This window comes from Aythya ferina (assembly GCF_964211825.1).
Source record: "Aythya ferina genome assembly, chromosome: 2".
NCBI classification, from domain to species: Eukaryota; Metazoa; Chordata; class Aves; order Anseriformes; family Anatidae; genus Aythya; species Aythya ferina.
Window position 1 is genome coordinate 126,168,105 of NC_140297.1, and position 21,434 is coordinate 126,189,538.

At 39.8% G+C, this 21,434-nt stretch overlaps 1 protein-coding gene across 9 annotated transcripts in view; it reads left to right on the forward strand.

Annotated features, from left to right (window-relative positions):
* SULF1 (sulfatase 1) overlaps window positions 1–21,434 on the forward strand; it is a 264,797-nt gene that overhangs the window by 200,254 nt on the left and 43,109 nt on the right. For 8 of the 9 annotated variants that reach the window (XM_084509643.1, XM_084509642.1, XM_084509644.1 and 5 more), the window contains 2 exons: window positions 7,952–8,103; window positions 10,147–10,316. In XM_084509643.1, coding sequence (XP_084365769.1) covers window positions 7,952–8,103; window positions 10,147–10,316 — 322 coding nt within the window. Of the gene's footprint in view, window positions 1–7,951; window positions 8,104–10,146; window positions 10,317–17,007; window positions 17,120–21,434 lie in introns of those variants that run through there. The other variant, XM_084509647.1, reaches the window with a different exon arrangement.

Here is a 21,434-nt window from a genome sequence, read left to right on the forward strand (position 1 = left end):
TAACCATCATTTTATCGGTATAACGTGTGTCATACTTTGTATGCTGGAGAATTTTACAGTTTTACTAGCTGAAGTTTCACCCCTTTGCATATCTGAAGAGAAATTTAAGTATAAATTCTCCCACTGATTTAACATAGATATGCGTTCAGAGCTCTCTCTGCTTAGTGTTACCTTATAAAATGATTACCTTCTAATCCTCTCTCCTATTAGCCCTTCACAGGCAGCATAGCTGTTCAGGAGAGAGCGGGAGTCTGCTCTGGCTCAGTGACCACTGACAGCCTCACAGCAACAAGCCAAATTCAGGACCAGGCTCTCCCCTTACGCAATCACACCTGAAAGAACAAAGATCACCAAATTAGGCGATTATTTGCTTACATATTTCTTTAATTGTCTTTATGAAGACATATTTCCCAATATTTCACTCCTTGCTGAGATGGATCAAGCAATCAGAATAAGATTTAGGGTTCATGCATGCAAGTGTCCTGATAGTATTCTTAACCTTTTAAAGGACAGCAATGCCAAAAGCTGAGCAGCATGAATGCGATTTTTTAAACACTCATGTTTGCAAAACTCAGAACTCAGGAAGTGGCTGGACATCAGGATGCTGCTATCTGATATATTTTGACATTAGCCACAGACTTCTGTGTCATGGTGAACATAAATGGTCATTTGCTTGACATCTAGTTAATATTTTCAACAGTGAATGCTGTTGATCAGCTTTTTATGTATGTCAGTTGACTTTTGTCAATTACTGGTACCTTTGCTAGTGTTATGACCAAAGAGCTAATAAAATACTGAGGTGACAAGACTGAAGGCTAAGCAGTTTGGGGAAGGAGTATTTAAACTGTACACCATTCTATTTTGACACATTTGGACAAGTTAATCTTTCATAACTTGTGCAAAAATTATGCCTTCTGAAGGTGTGGGTAGACAATAAATTTCCTCTGGAGGCAAAGCTTGTGTGTTTCCTGTTCACAGCCTTACAGTACAATTCACTGCCAGCACACGCTATGTTTAATCTGCATCGTTTCAGTGACCTAATTTGTATCCTGCCTCATGCACCACTGCAAAACAGAGAGGATTTCAGGATATGATATTAGGGTGGGAATGAGTATGCAGGGAGTGAGTTGTGGTTTTCAGAATATTTCTAAAGTGAAAATAGAAAATCCCAAGTTTTAGGTTCTTTCTTAACTGTCATAAAAGAGGGTGAGGAGCATCAAACATAATTTAACTTGTAAATAATTTAAATAACTAAAAATATGCTTGTACATCTCACTTTTCGGAACAGAATTGCACTTTCAGTCAAGCTAGGAAATGTTTACGTAAAAGTGAAACATGATGAATATATACAAATAGTTCACAAAAAAAAGTGAAATATGGATGAAAGAAAAGGCCAAATAGAATAATGAGCAGGATTTTCTCATTCTCTGTTATCATTTGAACTGAAACCTTTTTTGGTTTCTGTCCAGGACCTCATCAAAAACCACAGCATGTTTGCCCACTCACACTTGAAACAGAATTCTGTGCTGCCAAATACTGTGCAGAAAACCATACACTAAATAATTTTTAGCAAGGTTACACATTCAAGTGCTTCATTTCAGAAAATCTGGGTAGAACATTTGTGTGTGGAACTAATTCATCTCTCTTGTTCATGTGGCCAAATGACAGGATTTAACTGCATAAGAGCATATCACTTGGGGGGAAGGATTAAATTTCCTTAATTTAAAAAGAGGATAGACCGCTATCAAGAGGTATAATGCTAGCATGCACATCAACTAGGACAGAGGTCTCAGATCCCTTCTGCAAGACTTTTATTACTCAGTAACTAAGCCGAGTGGGGTTTTATCACATACATGTATATGGGGTGGGGGGGTTCAGATGTCTGCTGGAAGGAAGATAGCAGTGAGTCTCAGGAGTCCTTTTCAGGCATTGTTGTATCCTCCCAATGTCCAAAAGCGTTCATTCCTTTGCACTTCTGCCTCCCCTTATCCTATCCAACTTGGAGAAGCAGTCTCCACTCCTCAGATTTCTCATCCCAGTCTTCTGGCCCTGCAAAGCCTCTTCTGGGTCCATGCTCTGAGCCTTGTCCCCCAGCCTGTCTGTCAGCAAGTCATTCCCACCCTCCTTCCCCGCCTGGCGTCTAGTCATTTCTTGACAGACATGTCCTGTTCCCACCACTTGCCATTAGCAATCTCCTTTCCCAGCCCACTCAGAAAATCAGTTTCTCCCCACCCCCCTCACCCTCCCTCCTTGCCTTGTCAGTCTCCTTCTTTCCCCTTTCTTCATTCATTGTCCAGTGTCTTGGTCAACATTCCCCGTCCTGGGCCCCTGAGCCTCCGCTGCTTTTCCTCTCTCTCTTTTTCCCTCTCTCAGTTCCTTTGCTGGATCCCCTGGGGCCCTTCCCCAAAATGCTTGTCCTTATCTGCTCACCTCCTGCCCTCTGCTTTTCAATCAACTTTCTCCCGCCTACTGACACCCCTCACAGGTGGACAAAGAATGCCCCAAGGTGCCCAGATCTCCAGAAGATGCAAACTGCAGTGTTTTTTTTTTCAAACCCGAGCAAAATTTGGACAGATTATCACTAAGATGATAAAAGATGCCTCCTTGACAGAAAATCTATCATGTCTTTGACAGAGTTCATGCTCTCCTTGCAGAGCATGGAAGTGCTATAAAATGAAAGCTTGCATAATTTTTTTCAGATGTTACATGTAATTCCTTTTCCATCGCTGTGGTTCTCAAAGGTGGCTACTGTTCGGGCTAAGAAGTTTCAAAAAATTCAGCCTGAGGCAGACATCCAGTGTGGAAAATTTCAGTCCAAGTATGAGAAGGTTATAAGCAACTGAAAGTAGGGTCTTATAATGAGAAGTGTCAGACAACATCAGTACTGGAATGTGCTACCAGCTTGGCTCATAATGCAAGCTTTGTTAAAGCCATCACCCAGCCTAACGACTGGTATATCAAGTTATAGGCTAATGCTTTTTGCAACTGCTGAGTTATAAAAGCTTTAATGCTCTTTCTGGTTACAATGGTAAACCTGACAGCGACTGGGAAAGACCCACGAATCTGGAGAAAGAGTAGAAAACCTGGGTCTTTCTGCTGTGGTTAAGTTACATGACAGGGAACTAAGAAATCAGAATAATATTTTTTGCAATGCCACAGGCTTCCTGCATGACTTAGGTCTAGCTGAGGGTTAGCCTCTTGGTGCCTCAGTTTCCTCATGGCATTTTTGAGTCTGCGCTTATTTCATTCCTTAGGGAGGGCTGGAATACTGGTCTGACTTGCTGCAGTTGGTGATGTGATACCCTAATGCTCTGTAATCTTTCAGCAGAAGGGAAAAGTCAAACTTTCCAGCTTTAAACCTATTGTTTGCATAACGGGAAGAAAGCAAGAAGGATTTTAGTGGAGCAGTCTGGAAGTTGCAATTTTGTTGGGCTCTGTCCCCAGAGCACAGAGTCACCGTGCGTCAGCTCTGAAATGGCATGTAAACAGTGCTTTGCAACTCTTGTGAGTGGTTTCCTGACTTTGCTAAAGGAAGTGGGCTGTCTGCTTAAAGCTCTTGTCTGGGTCAGCATGACTAAACCTTACAGCAGCATGCCTTCTTAAAGCTTTGGTTTGGTTTTAAATCAGAAACATTCCCACAAATTTCAGCAAATATCAAGGGTGTTAAACACAATGTATGTCCTTTGATCCATGGAAGTGGAGAGATGTGTCTCCAGCAGACACAGCCCAGTTCACCTGTGTGCTAATCCACTAATGCTGACAGGGGTAAGGGGCCTAATTCTGTTGTGTAATGCAGTAAACATTATTCATAAATCTTGTATTAAGTGCTGGGATATTAAGCGGTGGGAATTGCAAGAATTTGCATCACATTAAGCTGTAAAAAATCCTGGCTTTAAACTCCAGAGATCCCCTGGGTCAAATTCTACTTGCTGTCAATTGCAACCCCCTGGCTCTCTCAGTCCAGTTCAGGACTCATTAGCTAATTGCTAAAGGGAAAACAAAAACCTATATTAGGGAATCTTTTCATATTAGCTACCAGACATGCATATTCTGCAGCCACTCCTGAGACACATAGATGTCTGTATAACTGTTCACCCTGCCATGTGTTGTTGTTTGCATAGACTTAATTGAACATACTGACATAGAATGTAATTATTTTGATATACAGAGTTACTCTACATGTGATTAAAAAATAACAATGTGTCCCGGGAACAGTTAGCAAAACTGCCAGAATACTGATATAAACTGTCATTAAGGTGCAAAAATTGGCATTTATCTTTCCTGTTATCCCTGTGGGGGCTGTTAAACACAATAATGAAAAGATGTCCCTTGAAATGGCATTACTTTTTAATGAGGCTTTTACCCATTGAGTCATAATCTCCATTTTATTAATTACAAGCAAAAACGGCTTCCAAAACCTTGAAACTGCTGAGTGCAAGTGGCTTCCAAAGCTGAGCATCACCAGTCAGCACTCAGAATTAGGCAAATCAGCAAGTGCCAGGCTACAGCTAAGGATGCAGGTCGACTTTATAAGCCAAACATTTGAGGATCCAGCAAGAGCATTTGCACATCACAGTGTCAGCTCCTGGGTACTTCTGCGACATACTCTACATCACTTTAATTGTTTACAATCCTCCGGTTAACAAAAAAGCATGCAGGACACCAGTAGTGATTACTTGCTGATTATATGGCCCCATGGACACTACTGTGCTTTCCTTTTATTCCAGCACTTGTCTTCATTCAGAGCTTGAAGATCCAGACACTAACTGCTGGCACGGAGCTCCAGCTCTGACTCACTGGCCCTATCCTGTACTCAGTGGTACTCAGAAAACCCTATGGTGAAATGATTGAACTCTTGTGTTTGTGTAAAAGCTTCGCTTTTCCCTTCACATGTATAATTACTCACATCCTCCTGAGCTTTTGACCAGCAAACCACCCTTGGTTAAAGTAATTTGGCAAATGTGATCCATTATCTCAGCTACTGCTGCTTCTACAAGTATTCAGGGTTTTACTGTGTGTTTGACATGGGAACTGCTTTATTCTACAACAGGGTGAAACACCTATTTCTGCAAACTGTCTCTCAAGGAGCTGCTTAAAACTTGACATTTCTCAGATTATTTTTATGATAAAATGCTAAATCATTGCCAACACAAAGGTGAATGGTTCAGTCTGTCAATCTGAAGTCTCACAACATGCCTGAAATCTGGGGTTCAGGGGACCAAGGGGAAGCTAACAAAACATTATTAAAGTTGCAAAATTAAGTAACCTAAAGCAAGGAAATTCCAGGATGAATTGCCCCCTACCAGCTCCAAGCCTCCCTTTCCTTTTCTAAATTCAATTTATCTTTTCCCATCCCTGTGTTCCAGGACTTTTCATCTCTGCATTTTATGCTCATGGCTTTCTCTCAGGTAATGCCTGAATGTAAAAAGAAGAGCAAGAGAGAAAGAAGCTGACTGTTCTTTGATTTAGGGTCAAAACTGAAACTGTGAGGACTTTCTGAGGTCCATAAAGGATCAACCTGTGGTGACATTAAACTGAGAAGCTGTAGTAAGTCTTTCCTGATCATCTGTATGCTACAGTTTTTCAAAGCTTGGCTATTTTAGTACAGATTTTCATAGCCACCTCTGTTATTTACAAAGGCACTAAATCAAAACCTAGAGACACTAGAGCTTCTTAGAGAACAGCTTGCCAAAGATTTTTTAAATGGGCAAACCCATTTATTTTTCCCTAGCCTTTTTCTTGGAAATTGCTGAACTGTTTGGCTAAAATTTTCCACAAAGCAAAATCCAGCCTGAGTCAGATAGCACGGAAACTATCATCACTACTGATTGAAGTTTGGCACAACTGCAAATAACAGTGTTTAGGTCTCAGTATTAGTCAATGGTAATTATAGGTGGGGCTATCAAACCATCCTACATGTTAAATTGCTATAACTTCCATCTTACAGTTTGAGAGCCTCTGATCTTTGTGGGAGGCAGGTTGGCACAGAGTCCTTTAAAGATGAACGCAGCACGTGGAGGTTCCCCAGGGTCATGCTGCTGGAGGATCTGGGATGGCATTCAGGAGGGCTGACCTCAAGTGTCCCCTGAACCACAGGCTGTCCTTGATTTTGCTTGGCTCAGTAATGCTCTCTCTCCCACGGTCAAATCACTCTCCCATGCTTTTCTTCATTATTGTCTCTCTGATTTCCCTTTCCCTTCTGCTCTTTCTATGGCTTCTTTTCCCACAGTATTTCAGCCTTTACCTTTACACATTCCCTGAACATCTGACTCCCTGAGAGTTTGACACAGGCTGCCTTAAAGGAGAGTTATCGTTTCCATTCTGGGAGGCATTGGTGCTGGGCACGTATTCCTTCCCCACGGTTACCCTCTTCACCTCAAATTTTTTGACTTCTAGTTGGCCCCAGAAGAGAAAAGGATAGTGGCTGGGTTGCTTTCTTAGTGGCTGTGGGAGGAATAGCTAAAAAGTCTGGGCTAGTGTCTGCAGGATTTGTTTATATGTCACATTCTACGTGGTATAGGAAAGAAACATTATATATGAATATAACCTCTGGTTAGTGACATTTGGCAGCTAAAAGATTTGATTGCACCATAGTTATATTGCCTCAAAAAAAGTTCTAATTATGAACATTTTGATTTTTCCACCAGTTTTCCCAGGAAGGAGTTCACCATGCCCACATCAATCAGATCTGAATTACTGAAGCCCTTCCACAAATGTGCTCTTTGGTTAGATTGAATGTGTCTAGGTTGAATGTGAGGTTTTCCAAAGTGACTTCATTTCCTAGTAGGAAACAAGTAAGGGTGTTTGATGTGCGTCTCGAAACCCAGCCGAGGGAGTGACGCTGGGCAGAAGCTGTCCGTGGGCAGGTCTGGCTGGCGGGAACAGGCTGGCGGTGAGGGCAGGGGATGCACACCATGAGGGGTACAGCCTGATGGGTGGTTATTACATGCAGTACCTCTGTCCTTGCAAAGGAAGAGATCTCTGTCATTCTCTCCTCTCCAGGTGACACCTTCCAAGGGCTTGCACACCTTAAGAGCTTCCACACCCACTTGGCTCTAGAAGCAATGCAGCTGCATTTGCTAGGGTGCCAGAGTTGATCGATCCTTCCGAGGCCAGTTGGCCAGCTTTCAGCACTCGCATATCTTTGGCACAAGCATTCCCAACAAGAATTGAGAGTTTACAGCATTGTGAGGCTGTTTTTCTTTTTACTTCTGTCCAGAAGAGTTGGCAAGAGCACCTGCAGACACTCCTGGGCATGATGGCAGTTTCTGAAAGCTTCGTTCTGAGGGGGTTATGACTTGTCACCTGCAGCTAATGGAAAAATATGCTTAGTTTTGCAGGCCAGGTAGACATAGTTGACCTCCAAGACGTTGTCTGTCTGCCTCAGAGAAGCTTTGGCATTAAAGCAGGGCAGGGATTCCCTCTTGCTCTACCCATATGGGGCCCAGCAGGAAACAGATCCAGACTTCCCAGACCTTTTATCAAACCAGAAAATGCAGCCAGGTTGCAAAGACCAAACTTCCAAAAGTTAGAGGCCGAGCTCCAAAACATCATAGAACTTGTTTAAAGCTACAAGAGGTGTTTCTCAGATGTTTCCTCTAGGGACTGAATTTTTATTCCATTTTCAAGTGGATACCAAGAGAAACATCTGCATTCTAAAGAGAGAAGAAAAAAAATCTCACATCAGCACTAGATTCCAAAAGTGGCAGATTAAGAAAAAAAAATAAAGTCACAAAGGCTTTCAACTCTTATAAAAATTCTGGAAATAATTTAATTTCAAAACTCTCTAAGATATAAAAGGAACATTTCTAATAAAGTGACTCTGACTCATTCTAACACATTTTGTCTTCATTCATGCATGCTTTTGACTCAGACTAAAAGACTTGGATTGCAAAGCCTCATGTGTGTGTGTGTTCTTTTTTTTTTTTCTTTCTTTTTTTTACCTTCACAGCTTTTTTTGGGAAATACCTCAATGAATACAATGGCAGCTACATCCCTCCTGGGTGGAGAGAGTGGGTTGGATTAGTGAAGAACTCTCGCTTCTATAATTACACCATTTCTCGCAATGGTAACAAAGAGAAGCATGGATTTGATTATGCAAAGGTATTTTCCAGACATATAAATACCACATCCTTAATCCATATAAAAATAACTTTTGGATAATTAATTAACCATATAATTAATTAATTAACCACCTACAACCAAGAAATTGCAATGTCATTTTCCTCTCCAGGGCATTTCAGATCAATTTCTGTGTGAGAATTTTAACTGCGGGATGGAAGAAAGTTTCCAAGGGCTCTTCAGTACAGTCTGTCAATTCCTCCCTCCTTTACTCTCTCTGCTAGAAAGTGTTGATTCTCTGGCAGAAGCAAACAGTAAATAAAGGCCTTTCTTGAAGATAACTGCATTTTGCACCACTGAACTTTTAAGCTGAGTGTTGTCAGTTATTACCCACATAAGAAACCTTAGTTAATGCTGTTTCCCATTATAAAGTGAAAAAAAAAAAAAAAAAGAAAAAAAAGAAGTTGTGAGTCTGTGGTGTCAGACTCCGGATATGACTAGGAGGACAGATAAGCACAAGAACACAGCCTTTGGAAAACTTCTGGGCTTGTTTGTGCTCTTGACAAAGTTTGGAAAATATGCCAAGGTGACCTGCCCACTGCCGTGAAGTTTCTCGGAAAGGCTTAGGAGTGCAGGGTGCAGACTTTCCAGCCTGCAGAAAGCTATTTGGAATTTCCTCAGACTGTAGGCTCACGGAAGAAGATACAGATGTTGCAGCTGTGGTTTCTGACCCATGTAATGAGATTTTATTGGAAGCTCACGATGCCTGTTTCTGATTTCCCCACCCGTAGAAATTACATGATACTGATTACATATTTATATAGAGTAAAAAAAAAAAAAAAAGGAAAGGAAAGAAAGAAAGCTAGTTACTTAGACATTCTTCACACACCCTGTGTATGTAGCTAGAATAAACAGGGAAATAGGAGGGGAGTGGATGCTTTGGGAGAGCCATCATACAGGCATTTCATTCAAGCAGGCCACAAAACCAGAAATTATCAGAACCCTGATGCCTCGTGATCATTACCCATTTTGCAACCCAAAAGGTCGCTGGCTGTCTCTTCCATGCCCTTGCAGGGACTGTAACAGCCAGGGCTACCGCCTTTGCTCCAAGCATGCCCCAGGAGAGCAGCAGGGGGCAGGGAGCAAGCGAGCAAAGAGGTCACAGCTGGCTGGCTTGTCCTAGCGTCGACATGCGACACAGGCCGTGTCCCTCAGGCTCTGCTTTTGCAGCTGTTTGGGGCCTTGAATCCACAACATATGATTAGTCATGCCTGGAAGTGCTTGAAATTACAAACATTGTCTCAGCACTTTCTCAATGAAGCTCACTCTAGACCTCCAGGCCAACAGTGAATGCTCCAAGGTAGCAGGTGGTTTAATTTAAGTTTTCATCTTTTTTTCTTAGTCCCATTTCCTCCCTTCCCCTTGTATGCTTCCATTTGCCACCTTGGCTGTGGGTTAAGCCAGTTTATTAGCGAGTCACAACCTTAATCTCAGCAGCTGCACTGCTTAAAGTTGTACAATTAAAAGAACAGAGCCTGCAGGAATTCAAATGCTCCCTGAATTCATGTTTGCAATTTCTCTGATAAAGTTTTTTTGCAATATGCTGCCTGTTGTAGCTTTCTTCCAGTCTGTACATACATGAAAGTATACTCTGAACAAAGTGCATGTATGAAATGTTTATGTAAATAGAAAACCAACGTAAGAGTGTGATTTCTTGCAGTTGGGAGCCATTATTTAGAGAATGTGTTTTGCCACTGAAATTCAAGAAACATACCTGTGTCAGTATGATCTGTCATTTTAAAGGTCACTTAGCATTATATTACAAAATCTGGTAATCATAATGAATGCATTCTGTTGTATCTGATTTGCAAAATACAGTTTCATTTTATGTGGTATTGCCTGCTTAAGAAAGTAATTACTGCTCAGTCTCCCCTCTGCTCTTTGGAGTCACACATCTCTTTGATAGGATGTTTTTACTTCCTGATTTGCTCTTTAATGAGACCTCAAAAATAATAACATGATAGTATATGATCTAATTAATCATGCACATTGTAACTTTTGCTTTGTGTTAATCGTATGTTACAGGACTACTTCACAGACCTAATCACTAACGAGAGCATTAATTACTTCAGAATGTCTAAGAGGATATATCCCCATAGGCCCATAATGATGGTCATCAGCCATGCTGCACCCCATGGCCCCGAGGACTCAGCACCACAGTTCTCAGAGCTCTACCCCAACGCTTCACAGCATATGTAAGTGACAATCACATGCTGCTAGCCCTGGCTCTTGCATCTGCTTCTGGACAGGTATTTGCTTATGGAGATGTTTCAGTAACAGAGAATTCAAATATAAGAAACATGTAGTAAGCAGTGAATGATTGCTTGCTGCTTTGGACATGCTCCTTCTGGGGAGGAGAGTGACAGCTCTGACCATTATTAAAACAGAGAGAAGGTCTTTTCCTCCTGGGAAGTTGTGGGAGATTAAAAGGTCGGTATTTGACTCTGTAAGGGCAGCGTCTTACAATGCACTGAAAATATGTAGACACAGGTCAGGATCTGTTGGAAAGATATTACTTCCTCAAGTTCCTCTAAGATATGTGCTTCCTGGGCTCAAACTAACTGAAGGCATTGAGACTAAAACCACCTTTTTGTAGTTTTTGAGTGCACCAGGTTTCTTTATAGACTAACTTTTGGAAGATTCCCAAAACAGCCTGCATCAGACTGCAGTTTTAATTAACATGTTTAATCTTTCCTGGTGATTCTACTATAATAACAATAATTAAAAAATAAATAAAAAAAACCTCTTTGTTTCTAAAACTGAAGCCAACACCAGGTATAAAGCTGAGGCTAGCGCTGGATTCCATGCCATGTGGGCATGTGGACTGCGTTCATGATTAAACAAAGCTTTTGTGCTTCCTTCCACACAGAAAAGAAATAAAATAAATATTTTAGCTGGACCATGCATTTATTTGGCTTCTGAAAATGAGGAGGAATCAGCTACATTACACTGTGACAAAGCTCTGTGGTACATAAATTGCATTTTTGATCCTGCAGGGACTCACACAGAAGAGGATGTTATTTGTAGTTATATTTGTATTATATTTGTAGTTATATTAACTAGTTTAAAATTACAAGGAGTAGCTGTTACTGCATAAACTGTATGCATAAGCTGATCACTAGTTGAGGCTAAAAAGAGATTCGTTGTTCAGGGTACATGGTTAAATATTTGTTAGTTTGTATTATTTTTGGCCTCTACTGACTTCTGCTTTCTAGATATGCCACTTTCCCTGGCCTTACATTTTTAGCGATACTTCCCTTTGCCTATATTCTCAGTATTATCACATTCCTGAAACTAGATTTTGCAAACAGTGCAAACCACCAGTAATACTTCATAGTTAATTAGATATTCAGGGTAATCCATACCTGTATATAAGTGACGAGATCGATACTTTAGTTTGTAAATATTTGCTTAAAAAGGCAGCTGGTTCTTTAGTAATCACCCCAGAGAATTATTATCATTTTATTAGGTCCTAAAGGTAAAACAAGATAGGCTTTACAACATGAAGACTGTCATATTTGGTTGTATGAAAGATCTTAGTATCTTGAATCATGTGCACCAACAGAAAGCAGCAGGGAATACTTAGGGAAAAAAAAATAGAGAGAGAGAGATTCTCGCTATTTCCCTATTTTTGCAGCTTCTGAAGATGATCTGTTAGGTGAAGCATTGGCCTGATCTGTTTTTGAGCTGTGGTGGCAGCCCCACCATCCTGCAGTGACCAGCGTCACGCATGCTGCAGGGACAAAGCACTGCCTTTTTATCACTTTCAAACCTGGGGCTTGCTCATGTCCCCTACTTCCCATCATCTGAGGAATAATGAATATTCACTACATCAAATTTAATAGACCTCTCCCATGTCTTCTTTCAATCACCTCTTTTCAGAGCAAGAGGGTTATAAACTATTTGTTCTCACTCTGTTCAACAGATTGTTTGCTGTTTCATGGCACAGATTGCCTGGCCTCAGGCAAGCCATCCTCTTTGCTGGGGGACAATCCATCATAAAGGAGGGTAGGAGTCAAACTGTTTCCTCTTAGCTGTGGGGACTGTGGCTGGAAGAAAAGCACTGAATCATTGTATCTCACCCTACCTCTCCTCAGGCCAGTACAGCTCATTTTAGGCTCTGTGGTAGCTGTCTTCTGATAATAGAGTGCTTGTAGGGACTTGCATGTGTTTATCATGCTCCTGACGCTTTATATTGCTTGGCATTTTCAGCCTGATTTTTTTTTTTTTTTTTTCTAGCTTATGCAGCTAGAACCATTGGGTTTAGTCAGTCTCCGAAGCTTTAGCAATCTCTCCACTTTATTACAAGTTGCATGTCACCTGGAAAGATCAAGTGAAAATCCTTCTATTTCTTTGCAGACTTAGTTTCATTTGAGTACTTCTGTAAATTGCTTTTTATTTGCATGGAGGCTAAATACTTTGTTCTGTTGGGTTGTTTGTGAAATAGCCCAGAATATGAGAATCAGCTGTGCTTCTTCTTGTCTTCTGGTGTTGCTGATTTCTTGGCAAACTTCTTACAAAAAATCTCTTCTCTAGCTACCTCAAGAGAGACTTGCTGGGTTGTTTTGTGTTTCTTATTGCACTGACTGTCTGTATGTGTTAGAGTTCAGTCTGCAGACTAAGAAATGAGTCAAACTGAAGATAAATTGCCAATCTGGGTGGCTGAAGCTACCAAATAATTGATTTTTTTTCTGGCAAAAACATTAGTAACATGGTCTTACTAAAAGATATAAGAAGTTAAGTTCTCACAGAAATACTTGGTGCTCCCTGTAAAAACAACATGAGAACAATAAAATCCCTCCTGCCAAGGTTTGTGTAATTTGAACGTTTAACCCTTAGGTTTTCTTCCTTGGTGGTCAAGTACCATTTGCATCTCTTTTTTTTTTTTTTTTCCTGACCTTGGGTGACAGCCATCTGACCTTGGATTTTGTTTTTAAAGATGTAGTTGCTATATCATGTTACTGTAACGCCTACCTCCAACAAAGAAGGGAAACCAGGTCAAAAGCTGCTTGCTGGCTTTACAAACTGAGATGGAAGGTTATACCTACAAACTAGGAATTAAGATGGCCTATCAACCACATGTGAGAGGAAGTTTTGCTTAAAAGGACAGTAACTGAAGCAGGCTGTTAAATTATGTGACATTTCTTTGCTGCTAAGGTGCCTATCATGTGATTGAACTACTGACTTTATAAATTAAAAACAAAACAAAACAACAAGAAGGAAAAAAAAAAGTTTGATTAGAAGTTTTTCACTTGCACATGTGCATAGGGGAGAGGCTACGGAAGGAAATATTACAGTTCAGGGAGAGTTCTGCCCTCAAATGTTGGTCTCATTTCCCCACTTAACAATGCAGAGGGAAAGACTTACACACCGCCATTACCTTACAATCCTGTTCTCCTCAGTATAAACAGCCCAGTGGAGTGGCATGAAAAGTAATGATGTGTACTCTGTTTAATCATTAATTTTAAATGAACCCTGTTAATTCTTATTAGCTCCAGTTTAAGATGAAACACAAGCTTTATTATGTTGGAAGCAAATGGCCATTCTCCATTGTTTTCAAGCATCCATTCTCCCTCCCACTATCCCAGCTGTCCTCTCCTTAAAATACTTCCTATTTCTAACAGTTAAAAAATGTTTCCAAAACTTTAGCTTCTGGCTGCTGTCTATCACCATAATGAGTAATTTTCTGAAAATAAATCATACTAATGCACATACTCTAGCTATGCCCAGAAATGGTTTCTGTGGAAGCAACTGGTACTGGAGAAGTTGTACAAGATGAAAGCAGTGCATAGATTTTTGCTGTGGTAATGAACATCATCTGGTGGGTATCAGGGTTGCTAGACCTAGGAAATGCTGTTGTTAGATGTGAAGTTATGACACAGGAGATGACACTGGCAGCTGTTAAAGGGCAATCTTGTTCCGTCACACAACTGAGCAGGAAAGCTCTGACTTTACTCAGAGGATGCTCTAATGAAAGCCTGAATTCTCAGTTACACTCAGGGCCTCTGGCACTCTTTAACTTCCCTTTACCTTCCAGGGTGAACCAGTCTTAGGGGAGCTGTGAATCAGACCTAAGCTGTTTATAAGCTGTGAAGTAAACAAACATTAGAAGCAAAAATCTGCGGGAGGCAGATCTACTGAAGAATGTGAAAAATGGAAATCTGAAGCACTGCTTGCTGTGCTGAGTAAAAGATCCTCAGGCTGGCAGGAGACAACCAGATTTTATAATTACCTGGAAGCAATCCTTTTGTCAGTCTAAAGATCTTAGGAGAAATAGATAGAAATGGTATCTGGGATGAGATCAGGAGGCTTCCCCAGATAATGTGAGAAAGGGCAAATGGAAGAGCTTTAATTTTTCAAATAAAGTATGAAAGGTACCAAACACACAAGCCTGGTCACAGCAGTACATTTGCAGTAGTGAAGCATAAACAAGCAATACTTTTGCACTTCCTGATCACCAAAATAATCTTAATGGTGAAGTTGGGGTGTGAGATGGCACTTTCTCGTCGCCAAGGCTGAGTCTTAAACATCTGCTAGCTAAGACATTTTTTTCTTGTAATATGGACACTTCCTTGTCAGAGTGGGATCATACATTTGCATCATTAATAAATCTTGACATGTCAGTGTCTCTTGTCACTGCTAGCCAGAGGCCAGCTTGGACTGCTGACTTAGAGATAAATGATCAAAATCATCACAGACATCATTGCATGTGTGACTTTAAAAAGGACTGGAAGAAATAACTTGATTTAGAGATGCAGTAAGATTTTAGCTACACAATTAACTTCTGCAGCAGCTATAAATAGTGTTTCCTAAAATAAAAAGGTATTATGTTTAATGGATAAGAACTTTTTATTTTCCTTTTTTTTTTATTTTATTTTCCTTTTTTTTTTCTTTTATTCTTTTTCTTTTTTATTCTGATATATAGCAGTTATGTTACACTTCAGGAGTGAAACTTTCATACCTCATATCCTCATATGCATAAATATTCTTAGTTTTAAAAGATTCCCCTTTTAAAAGGCACCCAGAATGGGGAAATTCAACTTCATTTTAGTAACAGTGATGCTGTTGGTCGTGTTTTTCGGACTTTTAATTTGGACCAGAACCTAGACTTCCCACTTTCCAAGAACAGTATCTAAACCTGGAAGTCTACACTCTCTGGAAACAAAAGATTTGCTTCCTTTGATCATATACTATTTTTACTTTTTTTTTTTCTTTTCCTGAAGAAACATGGCTATCACATTTAACCACATTTTAAAGAATAACATAGGTGCTAATTTTGTACAGAAACTACTCATTTTTCGCAATCAGTTTTACTGTAGTTATTATTTTAAAATGTTGTTTACTTTTATTTTTATTAAATGAAAATGATCCTGAGGCATATAAGTACTGTACTATTTTCACTAACTGGAAGACTCCCAATCTAAACAAAAGATTAGCCAAACACTTTGGGATACAAACCCCTGAGAACTCTATGGAAATACTCACCAGCAACATTTTTAGGCAGTATTTTTGTGGACATAATTTTCTTTTGCTGAATAAAAACAAGAGGGAATTAGGAGGTTGTAAATAGGCAAACAGATTTTTAGTATGAGCGATTGAATGAATGTTTGCAAACGTGTATTTTTCTTCCCATTTTAACCCATCTGTAATGGAAATGTGTATATAGAGAGATGCAACATTTTGTATTAAAACAAACAAAAAAAAGTGCTAATTTAAATTGCACTGAATTCTGGGAGCTCTTAAAACATGCTGTACTCATCTCTATTTCTTTTCCATGCAGTTACCACAACTGTGTAAACAGCATTAGCCAAGAAGAATATCCCATTCTTTTCTTAACCTGTAAAATATATTTTATTTTTTTTTTTTTATTTTTTTTTTTTTTTGGAATAATGATTTTCAGAAGGGCTTCGCTGCAATTGTTTTGTTCAATATCACACAAAAGGCAGTTCAGTTACTAGTGGACATTAGTGTTGCTCATTTCTGAGTGATTTGCTACTTGAGGACACCATTTTAATATGTCCTCAAGCGCAAGCATCTGTTGTTTTGTTGGGGTTTATTTTTAATTTCTTGTGTAACCTAATGTTATTGTGGTACCCTAGAAGCTGTTTAATTTTCTATTTTGAAATTCAAATTTAAGTATGCAAATATAGTAAAACTGTTGTCAGTAATAGTAATTAAAAGGTGTGAAGGGAAATGCTGACTGTTCATGTGACTGAAGGTTATTTAGGCCTCAGGGATTCAGGCCACAAAGCTGAATGTCAATATAATTTCATTCCTCTCAACATAACTTCAAGTATCTATTTGAAATGATGCTTATAGATAAATAAATGGTACATTTCACAGTGAATTTTTCTTCAAATAGAAAAGTGCACTAGTATTTATAAACGTTTACTCCTTCCAAAATCTGTAGAACATCTTGTTATCAGCACCGTGTGCTCCCTACTGCAACAGGTGGTAAATAGAAAGTGAATGCAATTTCCATGATGTGGCATTAATAAAACAATATGCATCAGTGTAGAAACATTAAGTGCTAACAGAACTCAAATGGCAGAAGTCATCCCTTTTTTAAGGAGACAGCAATCTAAGGCTAGAAAAGTCTAATACTAATTATCATTTTGCTTTTTGCAAATGTATACATAAAATGGGATGAATTTTCTGTTAATTTATTCACATAATTAAATGTTTACAATGTTTCAGGGTGAATTATTTTTCTCATTCTGAGAAAGTCTTTATGAGAAAGGGCTTTACTGGGTTCAGTATTTGTTATTGTTAAACATTTCAGATTTTTTTGTTGATTAAATTGATTAAGTATAGGTAGGTATAAGTTTGAAATCTTATGATTTGAAACCTGGCATTTTCCACTGTTTTGCCCAGTGTCAAAACAGATCCATATAGAGAGCCATGAAGTTTTTGTGCAGTAAATTCTGCAAAGTATGTGCTGGACAAACATAAGTGAGCAACTGAGACGTCTAGATTTTCCCAGGCTACTATAACCTAGGTGAGTGGCAAATAGTGTAGATTTTTAATTGAAAAACCATCTGTTTTTTCAATCTTTAATATCTCTATGGATTTAATATTCATGTAGTATGTTGTAGGTCATTTTGGACTGACCTACATGAAGGGGAGTCCTTTTTTTGTATTATCTATTTTTGTAACATGTAAAATGAACTCTCACTCGGTCCTCAGGCAAACACTCAAAAAGTTAAAGTGCTTTACTCTTTGCTGATCAGCTGGCAAGAATGACCTTCAATGAAATGCTGCTCATTCCTACACTCTGGGATAGCACCTGAGCCATTCAGCTGCAGCCGTCCAAAGACCGACAGGCAAAGACCAAGGACAATCTGAAAATAATAAAGGTAGCTGGCACTGTCTGATGATCATGGACCAACAAGTGTGCTCAAAACAAGATAGTCTCCATGACTGACAATAAGCAATAGGAAACATGGTAGATATCGTCAATCTGATATTCCCAGTGCTAAGGGAAGTCAAAGAAATGCAGAAGTCTGTGTTACTTCAGAGCAGTACTTATCAGTACAGCGCAAAGACTTTCCCAAAAATGGAAGAGTAGAAACAGTGACATACTTTCCCATGATGACTTTCAAAGGCTTGTAACAGCTGAACATTTAGCTGGTATCTCCAACTGCTTCAAGAAAAAAATGTTGTGATAAACATTTATCACTGACACGGAAGAGGCCTGTCTGTTTGGAAAGGTTCTCAGAAATCAGCAGTATTCTCCCCAGAATTCACTTCTATTTGTTTGTGGTTTACATTTTTTTTTTTTTTTACTTCTGTTGTTGTTTTTGGGTTTGGGGTTTTTCTTTGATTCTTTGTTTGTTTTAGGAGGAAAAAAAAAAAAAGAAAAAAAAAAAAAGGTAGATAAATATGAGGGTGATATCAGACCTGGTGCATGGCAAGCAATGCCATTTATAGAATCATAGAATACCCCAAGTCAGAAGAGACTCACAAGGATCATTGAGTCCAGCTCCTGGCTCCACACAGGACTACCCAAAAAAACAGACCATGTGTCAGAGTGCATTGTCCAAATGCTTCTTGAAATCCAGCAGGCTCGGTGCTGTGACCATTTTTCTGGGGAGCCTGTCCCAGTGCCCAACCACCCTCTGGGTGCAGAACCTTTCCCTAACCCCCAGCCTGTCCCTCCCCTGTCCCAGCCGCATGCCATTCCCCTGGGTCCTGTCACTATTCCCAGAGAGCAGAGCTCAGCACCTGCCCCTCTGCTCCCCTCGTGAGGGAGCTGCAGGCTGCCATGAGGCCTCCCCTCAGCCTGCTCTGCTCTGCGATGAGCAAACCAAGGGATCTCAGCTGCTCCTCATATGTCTTGCCCTCTAGACCCTTCACCATCTTTGTAGCCCTCCTTTGGACACTCTCTAATAGTTTTATGTCCTTTTTATACTGTGGTGCCCAAAACTGCAGACAGTGCTAGATTTGAGGCCCCCCCACCACAAAGCAGAGAGGGACAATCCCTTCCCTCGACCCACTAGCAGTGTCATGCTTGATGCACCCCAGGGTAGGATTGGCCCTTTTGGCTGCTGGTGCACATGGCTGGCTCATACTCAACTGGCCATTGTCCAAAGCCCATAGATCCCTTTCTGCAGGGCTTCTCTCCAGCCGCTCATCCCCGAGTCTGTACATATAGCCACAGTTGCCCCTTCCCACGTACAGAATCAGGACTTGCTCTTGTTAAACTTCATAGGGTTGGTGATTGTCCAGCTCTCAAATTGGTCAAGATTCCTTGGGTAGAGATTCTTAGATGGAGTCAACAGCTCTTCCCAGCTTAGTATCATTCTCAAACTTAGCATGCCTTCAGGTCTGGCATTCTTATGGATTTCTGTAAGACACAAAACAACAAGGATGTGCAGGGAACACAGACTAGTTGTGGGACTTTGGGATTCTTTTCCAAGCCTTCTCTACTGCTCCTTCCCCACCATTTAGGACCCCAATCTCACATTTCTCCATTGACCACTGGCATTAGATAATTCACAGAAGGTCCTTTTCCTATAATTCTCTAGGAGGAAAATTCTGCTCGCTCCCTGCCTCACTCATTTCTCACCCAGAAAATTCAAAATGCATTTGGAAAGTGTCTGTGAAAGGTTTTAACCACCCTGCTAAACCCCTGAGTGCTGCTTTTAAAGACTATCCATTATTTGGAGGAGGCTCCTGACAATGTCCTGGGAACATGAGACCTGAGCCTGCTTCAGCAGCTGGCTCTCCTTCCTGGCACAGAGGCAGGCTGTCACGGCGCTGCCGGCTGAGTGCAGCTCACAGCCACCTCATCCCTCCACAGCAGAAGCACTCAGGACAGGAGTCTGATGGAAAAAAAAAAAAAAAAGAAAAAAAGAAAAAAAAAAAAAAGGCTTCATTTTGCTGGAAAATGCTGATTAATCAAGACAGCACTTTCATGGGAAAAAAATTGTCATTTGTCTCGTTTGACAAACTTCCAAAGAAATAGAGGAAGGTTTGCGCTTGTATCACACTTTCTGTCTTCTGTATCCTTGCCTAATACCTGATAGGTGACCAAAGCTCCTAAGACTTGCTTCTTCACAGTTTAAGGCTCCGTCTGCTAGGGATGAGGGCTAGCTGACAACCTAGAGGGTTGTGCTTCTGGGCTCAAGTTCATTAATTTTTGTGGTAATATAAGCATCCCTTTTAAAAATCAGATTTCCATGGGAAATAACAGAATTATGACTTTTCAATCAGAAATAAAAGAATTTCCAGCAGAAAATGAATTCTAGTTTATGGTTTTCTTTGCTTAGTAGGGAGCTAACCTTTCCATAGTTCTTAGTCTCAAGGAAATTTTCACAAATCCAGTGATACCATTGTGTCAATTCTGTTTTTCCTTTGATTTTAATGGTTAAGTAGGTTAGTCAAAACCAGCTGTATGTACTAGAGATGCATTACTCAAATTCTACCTAAATTCTCAAAACCAGTCTCAAATTACAATGTAGACTATTAGTTTATTGTAGTTGCTATCAGTGCCTTAGGCTGTCCATTTAGCCATATTTATCCTTAGAATACCTAGTTGCAGGTTATACATGCTTTAGCTAAAACTGCAGAGCAACTTCATCTATCATATAGTGATCACATACAACCATGTGAAGAAAAATGAAAGTTAAATGAAGGATTGGTTAAAGGTATGACTTTGTTATCATTGTACAATGTTCTTATGTTATTCAGTGCGACCTCTTGTGAAAGGACAACTAACTACACACAAATATTTCTTTGGGAAAAATATATCTTTGTGTAATGCTCATATTAAAATCATCACTACAATACAATATTAGTAATTTTATTTTTTATTCTAAACTAAAAGAGAATCATAGGAATCAATTTAATCCAATCACACAACAGCATTTTTTTTAATTTTCAATTTACATTTATTTTTCAAAAGTAATGCTGTAATATATGTATCATGTACTGCAGTATACTGTTAAAATGAGGAAAAACTAAAAGCAAAGAACCTCAGAAATTCAAAGCCTAGATTCTGCAAGTATTAGAGAAAGGAAGTACTCATATATATGTCAAAACATTACAGGAAGTGGATTTTGTTTAGTTTGTTATCACCTTTTAGTTGCCCTGTATGTTAGGCATAAAAACAGGACTGATAGAGAGTTTCTGTGCCATGCATATCTGTACAGCAAATCTGTTTGGTCTATTTTTTGCAATACATTTCCTTCAGGGGTGATAAGTACAGGAAGGTATTCTTGATTCTTATATGACATCCTTTAAAAATTCACAGGCTGTAGTTAGAACAGCTCTCTTAAATGTTTTCTTTGATGCTTGTGCAAACTTCAAAAGCAACATTATTTGACCATCTAGGACTCTGTGCCATAGTCCTCCTTAGTACTAGTATCAGCAGCAGTATTAGTTCAATATTGATGTTACAATGGCATTGCACTATGTTTTGTATTCATATAGAAAAAAACACCTCAACAGGATTTAATGTATAAGTAAACATCATTTTTGTGTGGGTAGAATTTGCATGCATGCCATGTCACCAGGTGTAACTGGGATTTAGCTTAGGTGAGGACCAAGGGCAAGTAATGGAGACTGAATGTGGGTCTGGAGTCAGCATGGCTGGCTGCAGCATCTCCTTGTATCAAAACTGACCGTGCACACCCACCCTGTGGGCTTGCATTCAGGGTCCTGGCAATGCCCATAATTTGGTGGTGGGAGGGTAAGAAAGCCAATGCTTTCACTCTTTGGAGCATCTTAAAAACTGATAACACTGGTGTTGCCATTCATATCCTAGAACTTAGGAACTTCTTTATCCCACAGGAAAATATCTCTCTTTTAAC